The 15,299-nt window shown below is 60.7% G+C and overlaps 1 protein-coding gene across 2 annotated transcripts; it reads left to right on the forward strand.

The window, feature by feature from the left end:
* Window positions 1-5,257: 5,257 nt before the first annotated feature.
* PER1 (period circadian regulator 1) lies at window positions 5,258-14,830 on the forward strand (the record flags this gene model as incomplete). Of its 2 annotated transcripts, none has more annotated exons than XM_079725657.1 (22): window positions 5,258-5,532; window positions 5,650-5,748; window positions 5,837-5,991; window positions 6,085-6,206; window positions 6,299-6,500; window positions 6,654-6,705; window positions 6,846-6,988; window positions 7,371-7,449; window positions 7,527-7,633; window positions 7,819-7,972; window positions 8,047-8,155; window positions 8,244-8,375; window positions 8,831-8,936; window positions 9,036-9,207; window positions 9,300-9,430; window positions 9,630-9,809; window positions 10,446-10,688; window positions 11,555-12,120; window positions 12,544-12,722; window positions 12,910-13,095; window positions 13,435-13,585; window positions 13,998-14,830. In XM_079725657.1, the coding sequence occupies 22 exons, from the start codon at window positions 5,258-5,260 to the stop codon at window positions 14,265-14,267; spliced, it is 3,813 nt and encodes a 1,270-aa protein (XP_079581783.1). In that variant the 3' UTR covers window positions 14,268-14,830. The 2 variants fall into 2 exon arrangements, with proteins under 2 accessions (XP_079581783.1, XP_079581784.1); XM_079725658.1 differs by having other exon boundaries at window positions 10,446-10,679.
* Between the last annotated feature and the right edge of the window lie 469 nt (window positions 14,831-15,299).

Raw genomic sequence — 15,299 nt, forward strand, 5'->3', positions numbered from 1 at the left:
CTAGGGTCCCTGTACCCCTGACTGCCGCGGGAAGGGGCTCAGAAGCCAGCGAACTGAAGGAGCTGAGAGCCCTGCTCCCAGGGAGGTACCGGACAGGACCCCTGAGAGCCGGTGGGAGACGTTCCAGTGCGTGACTGCTGTTTGGGTAGGTGCCTTAATCACTTGAGATAGGCAGGGGTTCTGAGGCTGGAGAGAGGTCCTGGTAGGGCAGTTGAGAGGGTACCAAAGGAGATACGGTGATTTGAAAAGGGGTGAGGTTATGATTTGTGTGACCCTGAGCTAGCCACATCAGGGCTCTGGATGTCTTTCTCATGTGTAAAGGGGAGGGGTTGGGACTCGGAGCCATCTTTGGGAGTAAACGTGGGGTAGCAACTGTCGGATCCTGAGAGGGAGGATGGGCTTGTGCAGATTGGCTGTACACGTGTCTTCCTGAGCCCCTGGAGGTGAGGAGGCACCAACAGGGTGCTCTGGTATCTGTCTGTACAAGCAACCAGGCCTGTGGTAAAGTGACCTGCAGTAAGGTGGAAGAGTGAGGAAGTGGGGTTCCTAGGAAATCACTGGGGCTGGTGGCTGCTAGGGTGATCTCAAGGACTTTGTGAGCATGTGAAAACTGGGACTGTGATGATTTGAAGTGTGTGGAGAGTGCAAACTGAATGTCCCAGCGTAGAGGAGAGGTTGGATGGAGTCTGTGTTTTAGGCACCAAAGTTAGAATTGGCTGAGTGTTTGAGAGGCCCAGGTTCCCAGAGCTGGTAACACCTCACAGGTTCCTGAAGGGTAAGAAACCAGAATGACAAGCCATTATCAGAGCTCAGATTTGAGCCGTGGGTCCCATTTGTTAAGAGCCTGAGAACTGATTATGAGGCATTTTAGGCAAGTTTGGTAACTTCTGAGCCTTAGTTGGTCCTTGTGGAATGGGGATAATGATACCTATCTCACAGGATTGTTCTGAAGATTAAATAAGATAATGTATGTAAAGTGCTCAGCGCAATACCTGGGTCATGTTTTTAATTTTTTTTTTTTTTTTTTTTAGGTAAGAATTGCTATAGGGTGACAAAAGAACAGTGACAGGGTGTAAGATTTATGTGAATGCTGTGGTTGGGAACTATTCTCACATTCTTAAGTTTTTTTTGCAAATTTTGGTGACCCCTGCCCCATTTCCCTCTTCCTGGTTCTTGTCTTGAGGCACCAACCCCAAACCTTCATTCCTCCCTTTTATCCCTGTCCCAAGATCCAGGCCCCAGGCTGGGCCACTTGCTCTTTCCCAGTTCGAGTTCCTCATCCTAGACCCATTCTCCTCCCTATCCCTCCTCCCTGTCTCTGCTACCATAGTAACAAGAGATTCAGGCTCTGAAGGGGGCCTCAGGGAAGGAGCAAAGGTCTCTTGCAGAACCGGCCTCCAACTTCCCCGCCCTGGCTTTGGGATCGGGCCAGCAGATGTGTACAGTCTGGGAGAGGGGGAAAGCCAATGCCAGGAGCTGTAGGAGCAAGCCAAGGGGAGGGCGGATGCGAGTCTGGAGAAGAGAGCCAGGCGGGGGAGGGGGGGCACCCCTTCCTCCTAATCCTCTCTCCAGGAATCCCTGGCTTTGGGACAGGACGGCTGTCGTTGGGTTGGGGGGAGGCGCCCAGGCTGGGTGCATGTCCTGGGCTACCAGCCAAAAGAACATGATGTTCCCAAGTTCGCTGGCCGCCGCCCTCTCGGGCTGGCCGCCTCCCAAACCGCTGCCTCTCCAGCCTCCCTGCCCCACATTCCCCCGGCTGCCTCGCCCCGCCCCCTTCCTCCGCTTTGACGTCACCGCCGCCTCCCGCCCCCTCTCCTCCATTGACGGCAGCAGGGTCTGGTTACTGTGGGGACCGTGAGGCAGGATCCTGATTAGGGCCTTGAGAGCTGCAGGAGCGCTGGACCCTTTTGTCTACGCAAAAGAAAAATATGGAGGTGGAGGTGGAGAGCAAGGATCGCCTGTGTCGGGGGAGATCACATCTAGAGCCCTAAGGAGTGCTGAGGAAGAAGAAAAAGGATGTTTCCAGAGAAGAGGTGTCTGAAAAGGAGACAAGGGACTGGGCCACACTATATGAGTTGGGGGGACATTTTCAAGGAGAGAAGACTGAGAATCCAGGCTCCTCAATCCTTTATTTCCTGTGTTTTCCTGCTTTGGTTTTTCTGGGTTATTCTGTAAGCTTTTCCACAGAGCCCTGACCCTGCCCACCCCGCCACCCACCATGGGGAACACAATTGTTAAGGAAAGCTTAGGCCACGTGACAGTGAGGCGTGTGCACCCACGCTGATTACCTCAGCATCAGCCTCTTCACTTGCCACCCACGTTTCCAGGGAGCCCTGAGAGGAACTACACATCAGTCTTGGATGGAGGGGGTCTGTGTAACTGCAGCTCTTTGCGGCCCAAGCTGGCACTTTATTCCCCCAAATTAGGACTCAGTGTTCTGCTTCTTGCTCTTAAAAGAAAAAAAATTATTATTTCCAGCTCCTTCTCTATTACTGAGGCCCCTCCCCCTCCCCTAGCTCTAGTTACAAAGTCACCATGTTTATGATCACCTACTGTGTGTCAGGTTCTCTCCTGGGGGCTGCGGAATACAGTTAAGGAGACAGATGATGAGGTCCTTGGCTTTCTCTTCTCCTTGCAGTGGGGACCTGAAGCCCTCGCCACCCCACCTTTCTCTAAGGTTTCTTCTCTCAGCCACTGCTTTGTTCCCCTGGAGCCCTGGCTGCCTGGCCCCTACTTTTGGTGCAGCCGTAACTGTGGGTGGCTGCATCCTCAGGAGAGAAGCACTAGTCACCACGTAGGTTGCCCGGTGACCTTTTCTCTGATTGGCCATGGAAACACCTGCCATTGTTTCCCTTCACAGCTCCTTTTGGCTCTGGCTGCCCCTTCTATTGTTCGCATCCTTCCCCCCACTCCACCCCCTCCTCAGATGTGGACCCTCGATTGCCTTCCTCCTAGCTGTCCACAGGATTTGAAGTGTCAGAGGAAGGGATTGAGTAAAATGGCTTCATTGTGATGACAAGGCTGGGGAGGGGAACCTAGGAAAGGCCAAGCTGAGTTTTCTGTCCATCTCCTTCCAGGGACCAGCTGTCTCATCCAGCTTGGCCCACCTCCTAAGGTCTGCATTCTTTCTGCCCACCCCTGGCAAGGCCAGGGTGTCCCGTCGTGCAAGGCTGGTCAGTTCAGGAAGTATAGTTCTCTTAAATACCTACTGTGGCCCTGGTGTTTTCGCTGAAGAGGGACAGCTTACCTCCCCTCCCTTCCCCTCCCCTCCCTTCCATTATTTACTGTACAAGGCGTCCCGCGCCCATTGGCTGGGCTGTGGTGTCTGGGGCCCTTCAGCCCAGCGCCAGCACCCAGATCCACGTGCGCCCGTGTGTGTGACACAGCCCTGACCTCAGTGGGGGCCAGTAGCCAATCAGGCGCCGGGACGAGATCCCCAGCCAATTGGGGGCGGGGCCTGCGGCTCCGCCGGCAGGAGGCCAATGAGGGGCAGCGCCTGGCGTTATGCAACCCGCCTCCTGGCCCCGCGGAGCTTGCACTCGGCTGCGGGCTGCAACGGCGGCGGGCAGGCGGCCGGAGGGCGCTCGCGCGGCCAGGTAAGCATCTCCGCGGCCACCCCAGGGGCCGGTCTTCGGCCCGGAGCCGGACTGCCGCCACTTCCAGCCTGATGGGCCGCTTTCGGCCCGGGCGCTCAGACGGCACACTAATAATCCGCCTTCCTTGCCGTTGTCCACCCTCTCCCTGTCCCCGGGGACCTAGGTATTCCTCACAATCCTGCACTGGGCGTCCGCACTCCTGACCTGCCTACCTTACCTCCAGCTTTGCCCCCAGCTCCCAGCTGCCCCGGCCCCACACCTGACCCTCATCAGGCATGGCCCCTGCTGCCTTTGTCACTCAGGGGTCCCCGGTTTTGCCCCAGCACCAGGACCCCTCCGGGCTTTCCGCGCTTCCCGCGCTCCCTCTTCCAGTCCCTGGCCTCGCGCCGGCTGTGATGTCAGCCCGGTTCAAACTGGAACATCTCGTTCCCGGTGCTAGTTCCTGCTGTTGGCCACAGCCTTCCCTTTTCTCCTGAAGCTCAGAAAATACTCTGAGGTTGGGGGTGTGGTTGGAGGGAGAGTAAGGGAACAGCCGTCTGCTGGCCTTTGTCCGTCCTTTGGTCAGAGCAGAGTGTGTCTGCTTCGGATGGGTGTGTGTGGGGGGGGTGGCGGTGGTGGCGAGTGTATAGAAAAGTAAGGGACCGAAGAGAGAGGATTCCTGGGTTCCTGACAATGGCAGGCCTCGGTCCTGGGGGGTCGGGAGAAGTGCAGGGGCCAGAGGAGGAAAGGCTGTGTTGTCTTGACCAAAATGATTGGGATCCTGGCGAGCGCCAGTCTAAGGGCTTTTGCGCGGAGGGCGGTGGTGGTTGTGTTTTGCCCTGGGGAGCAAGGCCAGCCTCTGAAACCCCGATGGCTGCCCCTCTTCCTAGGGCCACTCGGCCCTCCGGGGACTGGGGATCTATTAGAGGTGGGCGACCCCTGGTCGCGCTTGCGAGTGCAGGAGTGTGTCGTTCCCCCGTTTCCGCCGAGAAATGGGGGAGGGGTCGCCCCCCCGCCCTCTTGCGGGCCCTCCAGCAACCGCTGAGCTCAGCCGCTGACGTCGGTTTCCCTGGCGACCGCAGTGGCGGCGGAAGCGCGTGTTGGGGCCGCGCAAGTCCGCGCGCATGTGCGGCGGAGGTGGCACCGCCCCCGGATAAAATTAGCCCGGAGGCCTAAATATAGAAGGCGGCAGGCTCGCCCCCTGCTCCGAGGCCTTGGAGTTCCAGGCGGAGTGGGGGCCTGCTGGGAATTTGGCGATGGGAAGTATCCAGGCTGTGGCTCACAGCTGAAGTTCTTTCTAGTCGACCGCTTAGGTATTACCTCCCCAGGCCACGCTGGCAGGGGATGTGGGAGAAGGACCAAGAGAGGCCCCTTTCCACCTGCAGCCCCCCGACCCACCCCCACCCCTCGCCCCGTACGCGGACAGGAAACAGAAATTGCTTAGGCTCCATATTGGAAGCCTGGGTCCCAGGAGCGTGGGGGCCTGAAAGGGAGGGTCTGAATGAAACCGGCAGGTGTTGTGAATTTACAGCCCAGGTTTTTCTCCTTCTTGGTCTCTCTTTTCAGGCGCTGGCTGTCATCAAACTTAGCTCTCTGAGGCTTGAGTCTCCCACCTCACTCCTCCCGGCCCCCTCGTGGTGGCCTCTCCGCCTTCCCTGTTCTGCCCTCCCCATGGCCCAGACATGAGCGGCCCCCTTGAAGGGGCTGATGGGGGAGGGGACCCCAGGCCGGGGGAATCCTTTTGTCCTGGAGGGGCTCCATCCCCTGGGCCTCCACAGCATCGACCTTGTCCTGGCCCCAGCCTGGCTGACGACACGGATGCCAACAGCAATGGCTCCAGCGGCAATGAGTCCAATGGACCGGAGTCCAGGGGTGCATCTCAGCGGAGCTCACATAGCTCTTCCTCTGGCAATGGCAAGGACTCGGCCCTGCTGGACACCACTGAAAGCAGCAAGAGGTGTGTTTGGATGGGTTGCAGGTGCTAGGAGTGGTCTTTTGAGCAGACTGAGCTGGGAGACAGGCCCGTGCTGCTGGCCACTTTCTCCTCATCTTGGGTCTATTGCTTCTCCCCTAGCACAAACTCTCAGAGCCCATCCCCACCTAGCAGTTCCATTGCCTACAGCCTCCTGAGTGCCAGCTCAGAGCAGGACAACCCGTCTACCAGTGGCTGCAGGTTCGTGGGGTGAGGGCTGGGGGAAAGGGCTGGGGGCTACGCTCTGGGGCTAATCCCTATACCCGCTCCCTCCCTGTGGGCCCTGCAGCAGTGAACAGTCAGCTCGGGCAAGGACCCAGAAAGAACTCATGACAACGCTGCGGGAGCTCAAGCTTCGGCTGCCACCAGAGCGCAGGGGCAAGGGCCGCTCTGGGACCCTGGCCACGCTGCAGTACGCACTGGCCTGTGTCAAGCAGGTGCAAGGTGAGTGGTGCTTCCTGGGAGGGTAATGGTCAGGTCCTGGGCTACTACCATGGGGACAGTCTCCCTAAGTGTGCCGCTGCCCACACCCTGCAGCCAACCAGGAATACTACCAGCAGTGGAGCCTGGAGGAGGGCGAGCCTTGTGCCATGGACATGTCCACCTACACTCTGGAGGAACTGGAGCACATCACATCTGAGTACACGCTTCGCAACCAGGTCAGCGCAGCCCAGCCTCTGTGTCCCGATGCACCCCCCAGCCCCACTCCCACAGCTCCTGAACCTGCTCTTGTGTTTGCTTTCTCGCCTAGGATACCTTCTCCGTGGCTGTCTCCTTCCTGACAGGCCGCATCGTCTACATTTCTGAGCAGGCAGGTATCCTGCTGCGCTGCAAGCAGGATGTGTTCCGCGGTGCCCGCTTCTCAGAGCTCCTGGCTCCCCAGGATGTGGGCGTCTTCTATGGTTCCACTGCCCCATCTCGCCTGCCCACCTGGGGCACGGGGGCCTCGGCAGGTGAGGTCTCCAAGTGCTTGGGGGGAGGGATGAGCAGTTCCAGGAAGCACCTGCCATGAGGGGCCAGGGGCCCCAGGCTTTTCCTTGCTGGGTTCTTCTCAGCCCAGGGAGGGGATGGGGAGCTGTGCTCACTGCCCTCCTGGTCTGTCTCAGGTTCAGGCCTCAAGGACTTCACCCAGGAGAAGTCTGTCTTCTGCCGTATCAGGTAGGCAGGGGACGTGGGAGCAGACCCCTTGCACCTCCCACACCCCCTGTCTTTCTTTGCTGTGTGGCCCATGACCTTGAGGTGGGGGGTGGGTGGCTCTTCACTGACAGTCCCTAATGCCTCTTTCTCTTCCTTGCTAGAGGGGGTCCTGACCGAGATCCAGGGCCTCGGTACCAGCCATTCCGTCTAACCCCATATGTGACCAAGATCCGGGTCTCTGATGGGGCCCCTGCACAGCTGTGCTGCCTGCTAATCGCAGAGCGCATCCACTCTGGTTATGAAGGTGGGCGGGCCAGGGGCCTGGCCTGGTTGGGGTATGAGGAAGGGGGCCTTCTCTAGGCTGGGGGTGAGGCAGGACAGGAGTGTGGAAGACAGTTTTGGAACACAGAAGGTATTGTTAGAATGAGGGTTTGAACGCCCCTTTAGAGGTAGAGTTGGATGAGAGCCCTAACCTAGGAGAAGGCAAAGGAGAGTACCTTGGTTTTCAGTTTCATTATTGGCATGGGGCACAAAGATTGTCCAGACCATCTTTGTAGGCTAGAGGGCCCAGGGCAGAGCTGTGGAGAGAACTGTCTGCCAGCCAGCCTGGGTCTGAGGCAGCATGGAGGGCTGAGGAGCTGGACCATTCTGGATGAAATCCAATGGACACGCTTTCTGTGCCTCAGCTCCCCGGATTCCCCCGGACAAGAGGATCTTCACTACGAGGCACACACCCAGCTGCCTCTTCCAGGATGTGGATGAAAGGTGAGGTCAGGACCTGGAGGAAAAGGAGGTGTCCAGGGCCGAGGCTTTGGCCATTCTGATGCCTCCTGTCATTTCAGGGCCGCCCCGTTGCTGGGCTACCTCCCCCAGGACCTCCTGGGGGCCCCAGTGCTCCTTTTCCTGCATCCCGAGGACCGACCCCTCATGTTGGCCATCCACAAGAAGAGTGAGTTCCTTTCATCCTGCACTCCCTTCCGGCTGTCTCCAGGGCTTCCTAACAGCTGTCCTTGTGGTTGTGTCTTTCAGCGCCTTGGTCTCTTGGATTTGGTGGGGGGGCGGCTCCACGGGGCTCCACCACCTTACTTAGCTCTCCCTCCCACTGACCCGCACCTCATTTCCCACTCCCTTCAGTCCTGCAGCTGGCTGGCCAGCCCTTTGACCACTCCCCTATCCGCTTCTGCGCCCGGAATGGGGAGTATGTCACCATGGACACCAGCTGGGCTGGCTTCGTGCACCCCTGGAGCCGAAAGGTGGCCTTTGTGTTGGGCCGCCACAAAGTACGCACGTAAGTGGGTGGTGCCCTGGAGGGCGGGCCAGTGTGGAGGGGGCAGGGCTCAGCTCATCCTTCCCACCCTGCAGGGCGCCCCTGAATGAAGACGTGTTCACTCCCCCAGTCCCCAGCCCCGCTCTCTCCCTGGACCCTGATATCCAGGAGCTCTCTGAGCAGATCCACCGGCTGCTGTTACAGGTGAGAGTTGAGGGGAGGGGGCTTGGGAATGAGGAAGGGGTGCAGAACAGGGCCGTGGACATCTGACCTGTCGCTCTCCCTGCCTCAGCCTGTGCACAGCCCCAGCCCTACAGGGTTCTGTGGAGTTGGCCCGGTGACTTCCCCAGGCCCTCTCCTCAGCCCTGGCTCCTCCAGTGCCAGCAATGGGGGTGACGCCGAGGGACCTGGGCCTCCTGCACCGGTGAGTGCCTCTCTGCCACTTCACCCCTTTAGTCCCCCGTCCCCTTGTTCTCAGAGTCAGCACTGCCAAGCCCAGAGGAGCCTTGTCCACCTCCTTTTCTTTCTCCTCCTGCTCTCATCGTGATCTCCTCTCCGCGCATCCCCACTGGGGCCTTTTTCTTTTCTTTTTTTTTTTTTTGTGGTACGCGGGCCTCTCGCTGTTGGTGGCCTCTCCCGTTGCGGAGCACAGGCTCCGGACACGCAGGCTCAGCGGCCATGGCTCACGGGCCCAGCCGCTCCGCGGCATGTGGGATCTTCCCGGACCAGGGCACGAACCCCTGTCCCCTGCATCGGCAGGCGGACTCTCAACCACTGCGCCACCAGGGAAGCCTTGGGGCCTTTTTCTTGCGCTACGCCCTGGGCTCCCCAGGCTGGCCACGACCCCCCCCCAATGCTGCCCACTGCCCTGCCCCACAGGTGACGTTCCAGCAGATCTGTAAGGATGTGCACCTGGTGAAGCATCAGGGGCAGCAGCTTTTTATTGAGTCCCGGGCCCGCCCTCTGCCCCGGCCCCGCGTCCCTGGTGAGTTGGTGAGGGTGTGGGTGAGGAGTGAGGCCTGGGGCGGGGCGGGTCCCATGACCCTCAGCCCAACCCAGAGGAGCTCTTCTCTCCTCGGCCCAGCTACAGGCACATTCAAGGCCAAGGCCCTTCCCTGCCAATCCGCAGACCCAGAGTTGGAGGTGGCACCTGCTCCGATCCAGGCCCCACTAGCCTTGGCTCCTGAGGAGGCTGAGCGGAAAGAAGCCTCCAGTTGCTCCTACCAGCAGATCAACTGCCTGGACAGCATCCTCAGGTAAGGCCATCGTGGCCCCTTCTCCCGCTTGGGCCCCGGCCCCGCCCCGCCCAGCCCAGGCGCTGCCCTCATGTCCTCTGGTGCTTCCTCAGGTACCTGGAGAGCTGCAACCTCCCCAGCACGACCAAGCGCAAATGCACCTCCTCCTCCTCCTGCACCGCCTCTTCGGCCTCCGACGAGGACAGGCAGCGGGCGGGCGCAGTCTCTGCGGGGGCCGAGAAAGGTGAAGAGCCAGGCCGTCCTGCCTCCACCACCCTGTCCTCTGTTCCTGCGTCTGCATTTCTGTCTTTGGGGCCCTACCTCACTCTGTCCTGTCCCCCCCAGCCTCCAGATATCCACGCTCCTCTCTCTCCCCACCCGCACTGGGGTTTCCTCTCCCAGCCTCCCAGCGGGGCAGTAACTGGCACCATCTCTCCGTACAGATCCAGCGGCAGTGCTGTCTGGGGAGGGGGCCGCCCTTCTGAAGGAGCCGGTGGTGGGAGGAGGCGCCCTGAGCCCACTCGCCCTGGCCAATAAGGCGGAGAGCGTGGTGTCCGTCACCAGTCAGTGTAGCTTCAGCTCCACCATCGTCCATGTGGGAGACAAGAAGCCCCCGGAATCGGGTATGGGCGTGGCTGAGGGGGGCGGTGCCCGGGCTCCATCTGGTCCCCCAGCCAGCGTCCCCCGCTTTCCGACTGCCTTCTCCCGCCCTCTGGTTCCTGATGGAGAGAAGGAGGCCCCCATCTTAGTTAGCTCAGGGCTGCCGCTTCTTGTTCTCCACCCGCCCGCCAGCCTCTGCCACCTTGTCTGTCCCTCATCCTGCTTCGTGTGTTCTTACCGTCAGTTTACACACAAAGTCTGGGGTGTAGTTCAACCTGAGGTGCTGCCCACAGAGGGTCTGAGGCAGGGACTGTTGAAACGCCCTGAAGGTCTTCCTGGGCATTGACCTGGAAAACGAGCGAGGGAAGTGCGAGGTGTGGGCTTCCCTTCTGAGGAAAGTCACGGGGGGTCATCCTAGGGTAGTGCCACTGGCGGGGACCGAGTATCCTTTCTTACCCTGGGACGGCTTTACACGAGGAAGAAGGCCCAGAGCCAGTTCTCGGTGGGGAGGTGGCCAAGAGATGCAGGGGAGGCCCAGGCTCGGCCGCAGGGCGGAGGCCAGGGCTTTGGCTAAGCTGCTGGACATGGAGGGTGCCGTGTGGTGTGGTGCGCTAACAGTTAAGGTGATTCTGACCTTTCCCCTGTCTCATCTTCCTCAGACATCATCATGCTGGAGGACCTGCCTGGTCTGCCTCCCGGCCCAGCTCCCAGCCCAGCCCCCAGCCCCACGGTGGCCCCTGACCCAGCCACAGGTGCCTACCGGCCGGTGGGCCTGACCAAGGCTGTGCTGTCCCTGCACACCCAGAAGGAGGAGCAGGCCTTCCTCAGCCGTTTTCGCGACCTTGGCAGGCTGCGTGGACTTGACGGCTCCTCCACGGCCCCCTCGGCCCCCGGTGAGTCGGGTAGCCACCTGCTTGCGGCCTGGTCTAGGACCAGACTGTCAGGGGAGGGGTTCTTGAGGGAGGTCCTTGTGCTCCAGGGACCCAGGCTGTTGCCACCTTCGCCACCGGGGCCCTGCCTAGGGACGGCCCCTCGCCAGCTTCTCCCCAGTGGGCGGGGGGTGGGGGGGGTGGGGGGGGTGGGTCCAGACTGCCGCCAGAGGAGGGCAGCACTGAGACCGGCAGGCAGAGGCGCTCTGCTCCAGGTAAGCCACTCCAGGCCCAGTCTGGGGGCGGGGGCAGGGGCAGGAAGAGAGCCCACTCAGGACTCAGTTGCCACTGACTGGGAGATCTGTGTAGGCCGGCAGGGAGGACTGGGACGACTTCGGGTGGGGGCAGGGCTTCAAGGGCAGATGGCAGCCCTCCAGGTGCCTGAGGGAGGCCCCCTGCAGGTGGGCACAGGGCTCGGGACTGGGCTTTCCCGCCCACCTTGGCTCCATCATGAGCCACGCGGAGCACGGCCCCGCTGGCAGTGCCTGCTGGAGTTTGGTGGCTGGACCGGACTGGAGCCACCTGCCCACTCGTCCACGACCTCGCCTGCTTCCTGTCCACCAGCAGGCCTCGGTCTTCTGCACACCCCCAGCACCCCGCCTCGTGTAACCTCTCCTTCCCCGGCCGCTTTGTCAGTGAATCCCGCGTCCCTGTGACTCTTCCCTGAAGGTTCCCCCACCTCCCCAGAGTCTCCTCTGTTACGTGTGGGCCAGGGAGGCAGACTCTCTGGGGCCTTCGCCTACCCTCTCCTTGGTCTGAGTGGCAGGGCAGCCGGCCCGGGTGGCAGGGTCGCTAACCCCCAGGTCGAGGGCCTTGCTCACCCTCGTCTCTCCCCTCAGGCTGCCGCCATGGCCCCGCGGCCCCCGGCCGCCGCCACCACTGCCGATCCAAAGCCAAGCGCTCCCGCCAGCACCCGACCCCTCAGGCCGAAGCCCCCTGCCACGTCTCCCACCCGTCACCTGTGCCATCCTCTGCCCCCTGGCCCCCACCACCAGCCACACCGCCCTTCCCGGCTGTGGTCCAGCCCTGCCCCGTCCCCGCGTTCTCCCCCAGAGGAGGCCCCCAGCCTCTCCCTCCTGCACCCACATCTGTGTCTCCTGCAGCTTTCCCTGCCCCGCTGGTGACCCCAGTGGTGGCCTTGGTGCTCCCTAACTATCTCTTCCCTGCCCCACCCACCTACCCCTGTGGGGCACCCCAGACCCCCGCCTCCCACTCCCCTTCTCCGTCCCTGCCCCTGCCGCCCCCCAGCCCTCCCCGCCTCCCCGACTCTCCGCTCTTCAACTCGAGATGCAGCTCCCCGCTCCAGCTAAATCTGCTGCAGCTTGAGGAGCCCCCCCGTGTCGAGGGGAGTAGTGCTGGGCGCCCCCCTCCCAGTGAGGAGACTGCGGACCCAGCGGCCAGACCTGTGAGCACCGAGGCCCGCCCCCATCCTCTTACGGCCCCCACGCGGCCCTCTCCCCCGCTCCTCCCATCGTGCTTCCTCCTGCCCCCTGCCCACCTGGCGTCCCCAGAGGGTGGTGTCGTGGGGTGGGAGGCCCCAGCTGCGTTTCTGAATGAGGCAGAAATCAGCTGCCCCGTCTGTGAAGTGGGGACAGGCCTGTCTGACAGGTGGTGAGGACATCCCCAAAACTTCTGAGAGTGCCTCTGCCGCTTGGAAAGGGTCCAGCGTCACGGCGCTACTCTTCGCCAGCTCTCTTGTCACTCAGCCTGGGCCCACTGTTACGGAGTGGGAAGAGGCCGCTTGGGTTGGGTGCGCCCCCAGCCAGAGGCAGCAGTTGAAGGGAGGCCTAGGTGCTGATCCCTTAATCCCGCCCCTCCCCTCCCCCAGGTGGCGATAACTGAGTCCTCCAACCAGGATGCGCTCTCGGGCTCCAGCGACCTGCTGGAGTTGCTGCTGCAGGAGGACTCGCGCTCTGGCACGGGCTCTGCTGCCTCAGGCTCCTTGGGCTCTGGGTCTGGTTCAGGCTCCCATGAGGGGAGCAGCACCTCAGCCAGCATCACGCGTGAGTGCCCCGCCTCCCACAACACCTCCCGGGGTAGGACAGTGTCTGGGGGGTTGGGAGGCCAGGCCCTACTTTGCCTGAGCAGCTGGGGCCCCTGCCCTGCTTCCTAAGGCCAGTGGGCTTGAGCGAGGCCTGGTGGAGCGCCGGTCGGCCTGACTCTGTTGGTTGCCCGCCCCTTACTCTACAGGCAGCAGTCAGAGCAGCCACACGAGCAAGTACTTCGGCAGCATCGATTCTTCCGAGGCTGAGGCTGGGGCTGCCCAGGCCGGGGCTGAGCCCGGGGACCAGGTCATTAAGTACGTGCTCCAGGATCCCATCTGGCTGCTCATGGCCAATGCTGACCAGCATGTCATGATGACCTATCAGGTGCCCTCCAGGTGAGGACTTTCAGGGACCTCCTCTGCCTCTTTTTCAGAGGAGTGGGGAGGCTGGCGGCCCACCCTCACTCTGCAGCTAACTTGGGGTTTTTTTTCTGGGCCTGTCTCTGCCCTGGGGCTTTCCTGTTCTGCCCTCCGCCCCTTGGAGCCCCATCATGAGTCAGGCTGAGGGCAGCTTTCCTGGTCTTGGAAGGCCTGAATTCCCGGAGCACCAGTTCAGGGGAGGAGCATGAGGCAGTGAGTGGGGAGCTGGGGAGTTGAGGTAAAGGAAAAATGCCAGCCTCGTGGGCCCTGGCCCCAGCTCCCATTCTCTGCCTCCTGAACCCCTTCCCGGAGCAGGGACATGGCCTCTGTGCTGAAGCAGGACCGGGAGCGGCTCCGGGCTATGCAGAAGCAGCAGCCTCGGTTCTCGGAGGACCAGCGGAGGGAACTGGGTGCTGTGCACTCCTGGGTCCGGAAGGGTCAGCTGCCTCGGGCCCTTGATGTGATGGTGAGAAGAGAAGTCTGGGCCAGGAGGGAGAAGAAGGAATTGAGCTCAAGTTGAAAGGGTGGAGGCTAAGGGCTGATCCCCTCATTGTTCCTGGATCATTAATTCTGAAGGATGTTCATTCTACTAAGTTTGCTGCTGGGTTATTTAGTGTTAAACCACGTGTGCTTTTGTAGACCTTTTCTTGGCCAATCTTATGCTAATGTATATTGTGATTGTCCCCTTGTGGGGTCTGGCTGGATACAGGGTACAATGCATTTTCCAATCTTGCTGACCCCATGCGCATCCGTATGGATTAATGTTTCTTGGGCATACACTTTGGGAAGTACTCTTGAGTTGGGAACAAGGGGAGCTGGGGTGGCAGGTCAGCAGTGAGAACTCTGCCGGACTCACTCATATCCTTCCTTTCTCCAAGGCCTGTGTGGATTGCGGTAGCAGCACCCAAGACCCTGGCCACCCTGGTGACCCACTCTTCTCGGAAATGGATGGACTGGGGCTGGAGCCCATGGAGGAGGGTGGAGGCGAGGCGGGTGGCGGTGGTGGTGAGGCTGAGGGCGGTGATGAGGCCCAGGCCCAAGCTGGGGCCACGGTCTCAAGCTCTCAGGACCTGGCCATGGAGGAGGAGGAACAAGGTGGGAACTCATCCAGTCCAGCCTTACCTGCCGCAGAAAATGGCACCAGCTAGACTACATTTGGGGCCACCTCCGGGAATGCATGAGAAGCTTCCTTCTCCCATGTCCCAACTCGCAGAACTCAGATGTGGCTGGACCAACCAATAGAAAACTGTCCTGGCTTCTCCCGCTGTAGGGGGTGTGGGACCTCCCCCCATCAGCAGCCCAGGATCCAGGGGCTGCCTCTGGCCTCTTAGAGAACAGAGGGTGGCGCTCTTTAGCCCAGCCCAGAGAAGCCGCACCTCCCATCCCTGCTGAGGAGTCCGTTCCTTCCCCTGGACAAGGTTGCTGACAAGCTGCTTAAGTGGTTCTCCAAGCCCCAGCTGAGCCGGAGTCCCTGTCCCTGAGGGTTGGGGCTGCGTTTATTTATTGGGGTAGCCAGCCCTCTGAGGCCCAAGCAGGACCCAGTGGTCCAGACCCCTAGCTGCTCCGGGGTGGGGGAGGTTGGTGGACCATGGAGTCCCTGGTGCTGCCCCTCAGGTGGGACCCAGGTGTTCTCAGCTGTACCCTCTACCGATGACATTTGTGTTTTTGATATCGTGTCTGTTATTTTTTAATATAAAAAGAAAAAAAAATACCAGGACTTTGTGGAATGAACTTTGGGGGTTGGGTTAGGGGAGCTCTTTTTGGGGAGGTGTGGCACCCCCCTTTCCGGAAGGCTGTAGTGAGAGTGAGCCATTCCCTCCCCTGAGGACCCGCGTCCCTCTTGTCCGCACACCCTTTCTCGCTGAGAAAGCAGGTCAGTCTAGGTGGCTAAGGGACGGGGAGCCACGCACCCATTCATAGTCGAGTTGGTCCCCAACGGTGTGGGAGAGAGGGAGGTGGTGCAGAGTATTAACCCTCAGGCTCAGAACTTGGGAAGGAAAAGAGGAACCTTGGAAAGGATGAGTCACTGAAGACCCGTGGCAGCTATTATTTCAGTCGTCTCGATTAGTGACCCTCAGGAACAGCTGATCTATATCTAGACTCAAAAACCCACCCAGCGGCGCCGTGGCTTAGCTGGTTAAAGCGCCTGTCTAGTAAACAGGAGATCCTGGGTTCGAATC

This window comes from Hyperoodon ampullatus (genome assembly GCF_949752795.1).
Source record: "Hyperoodon ampullatus genome assembly, chromosome: 19".
Classification (NCBI taxonomy): Eukaryota; Metazoa; Chordata; class Mammalia; order Artiodactyla; family Ziphiidae; genus Hyperoodon; species Hyperoodon ampullatus.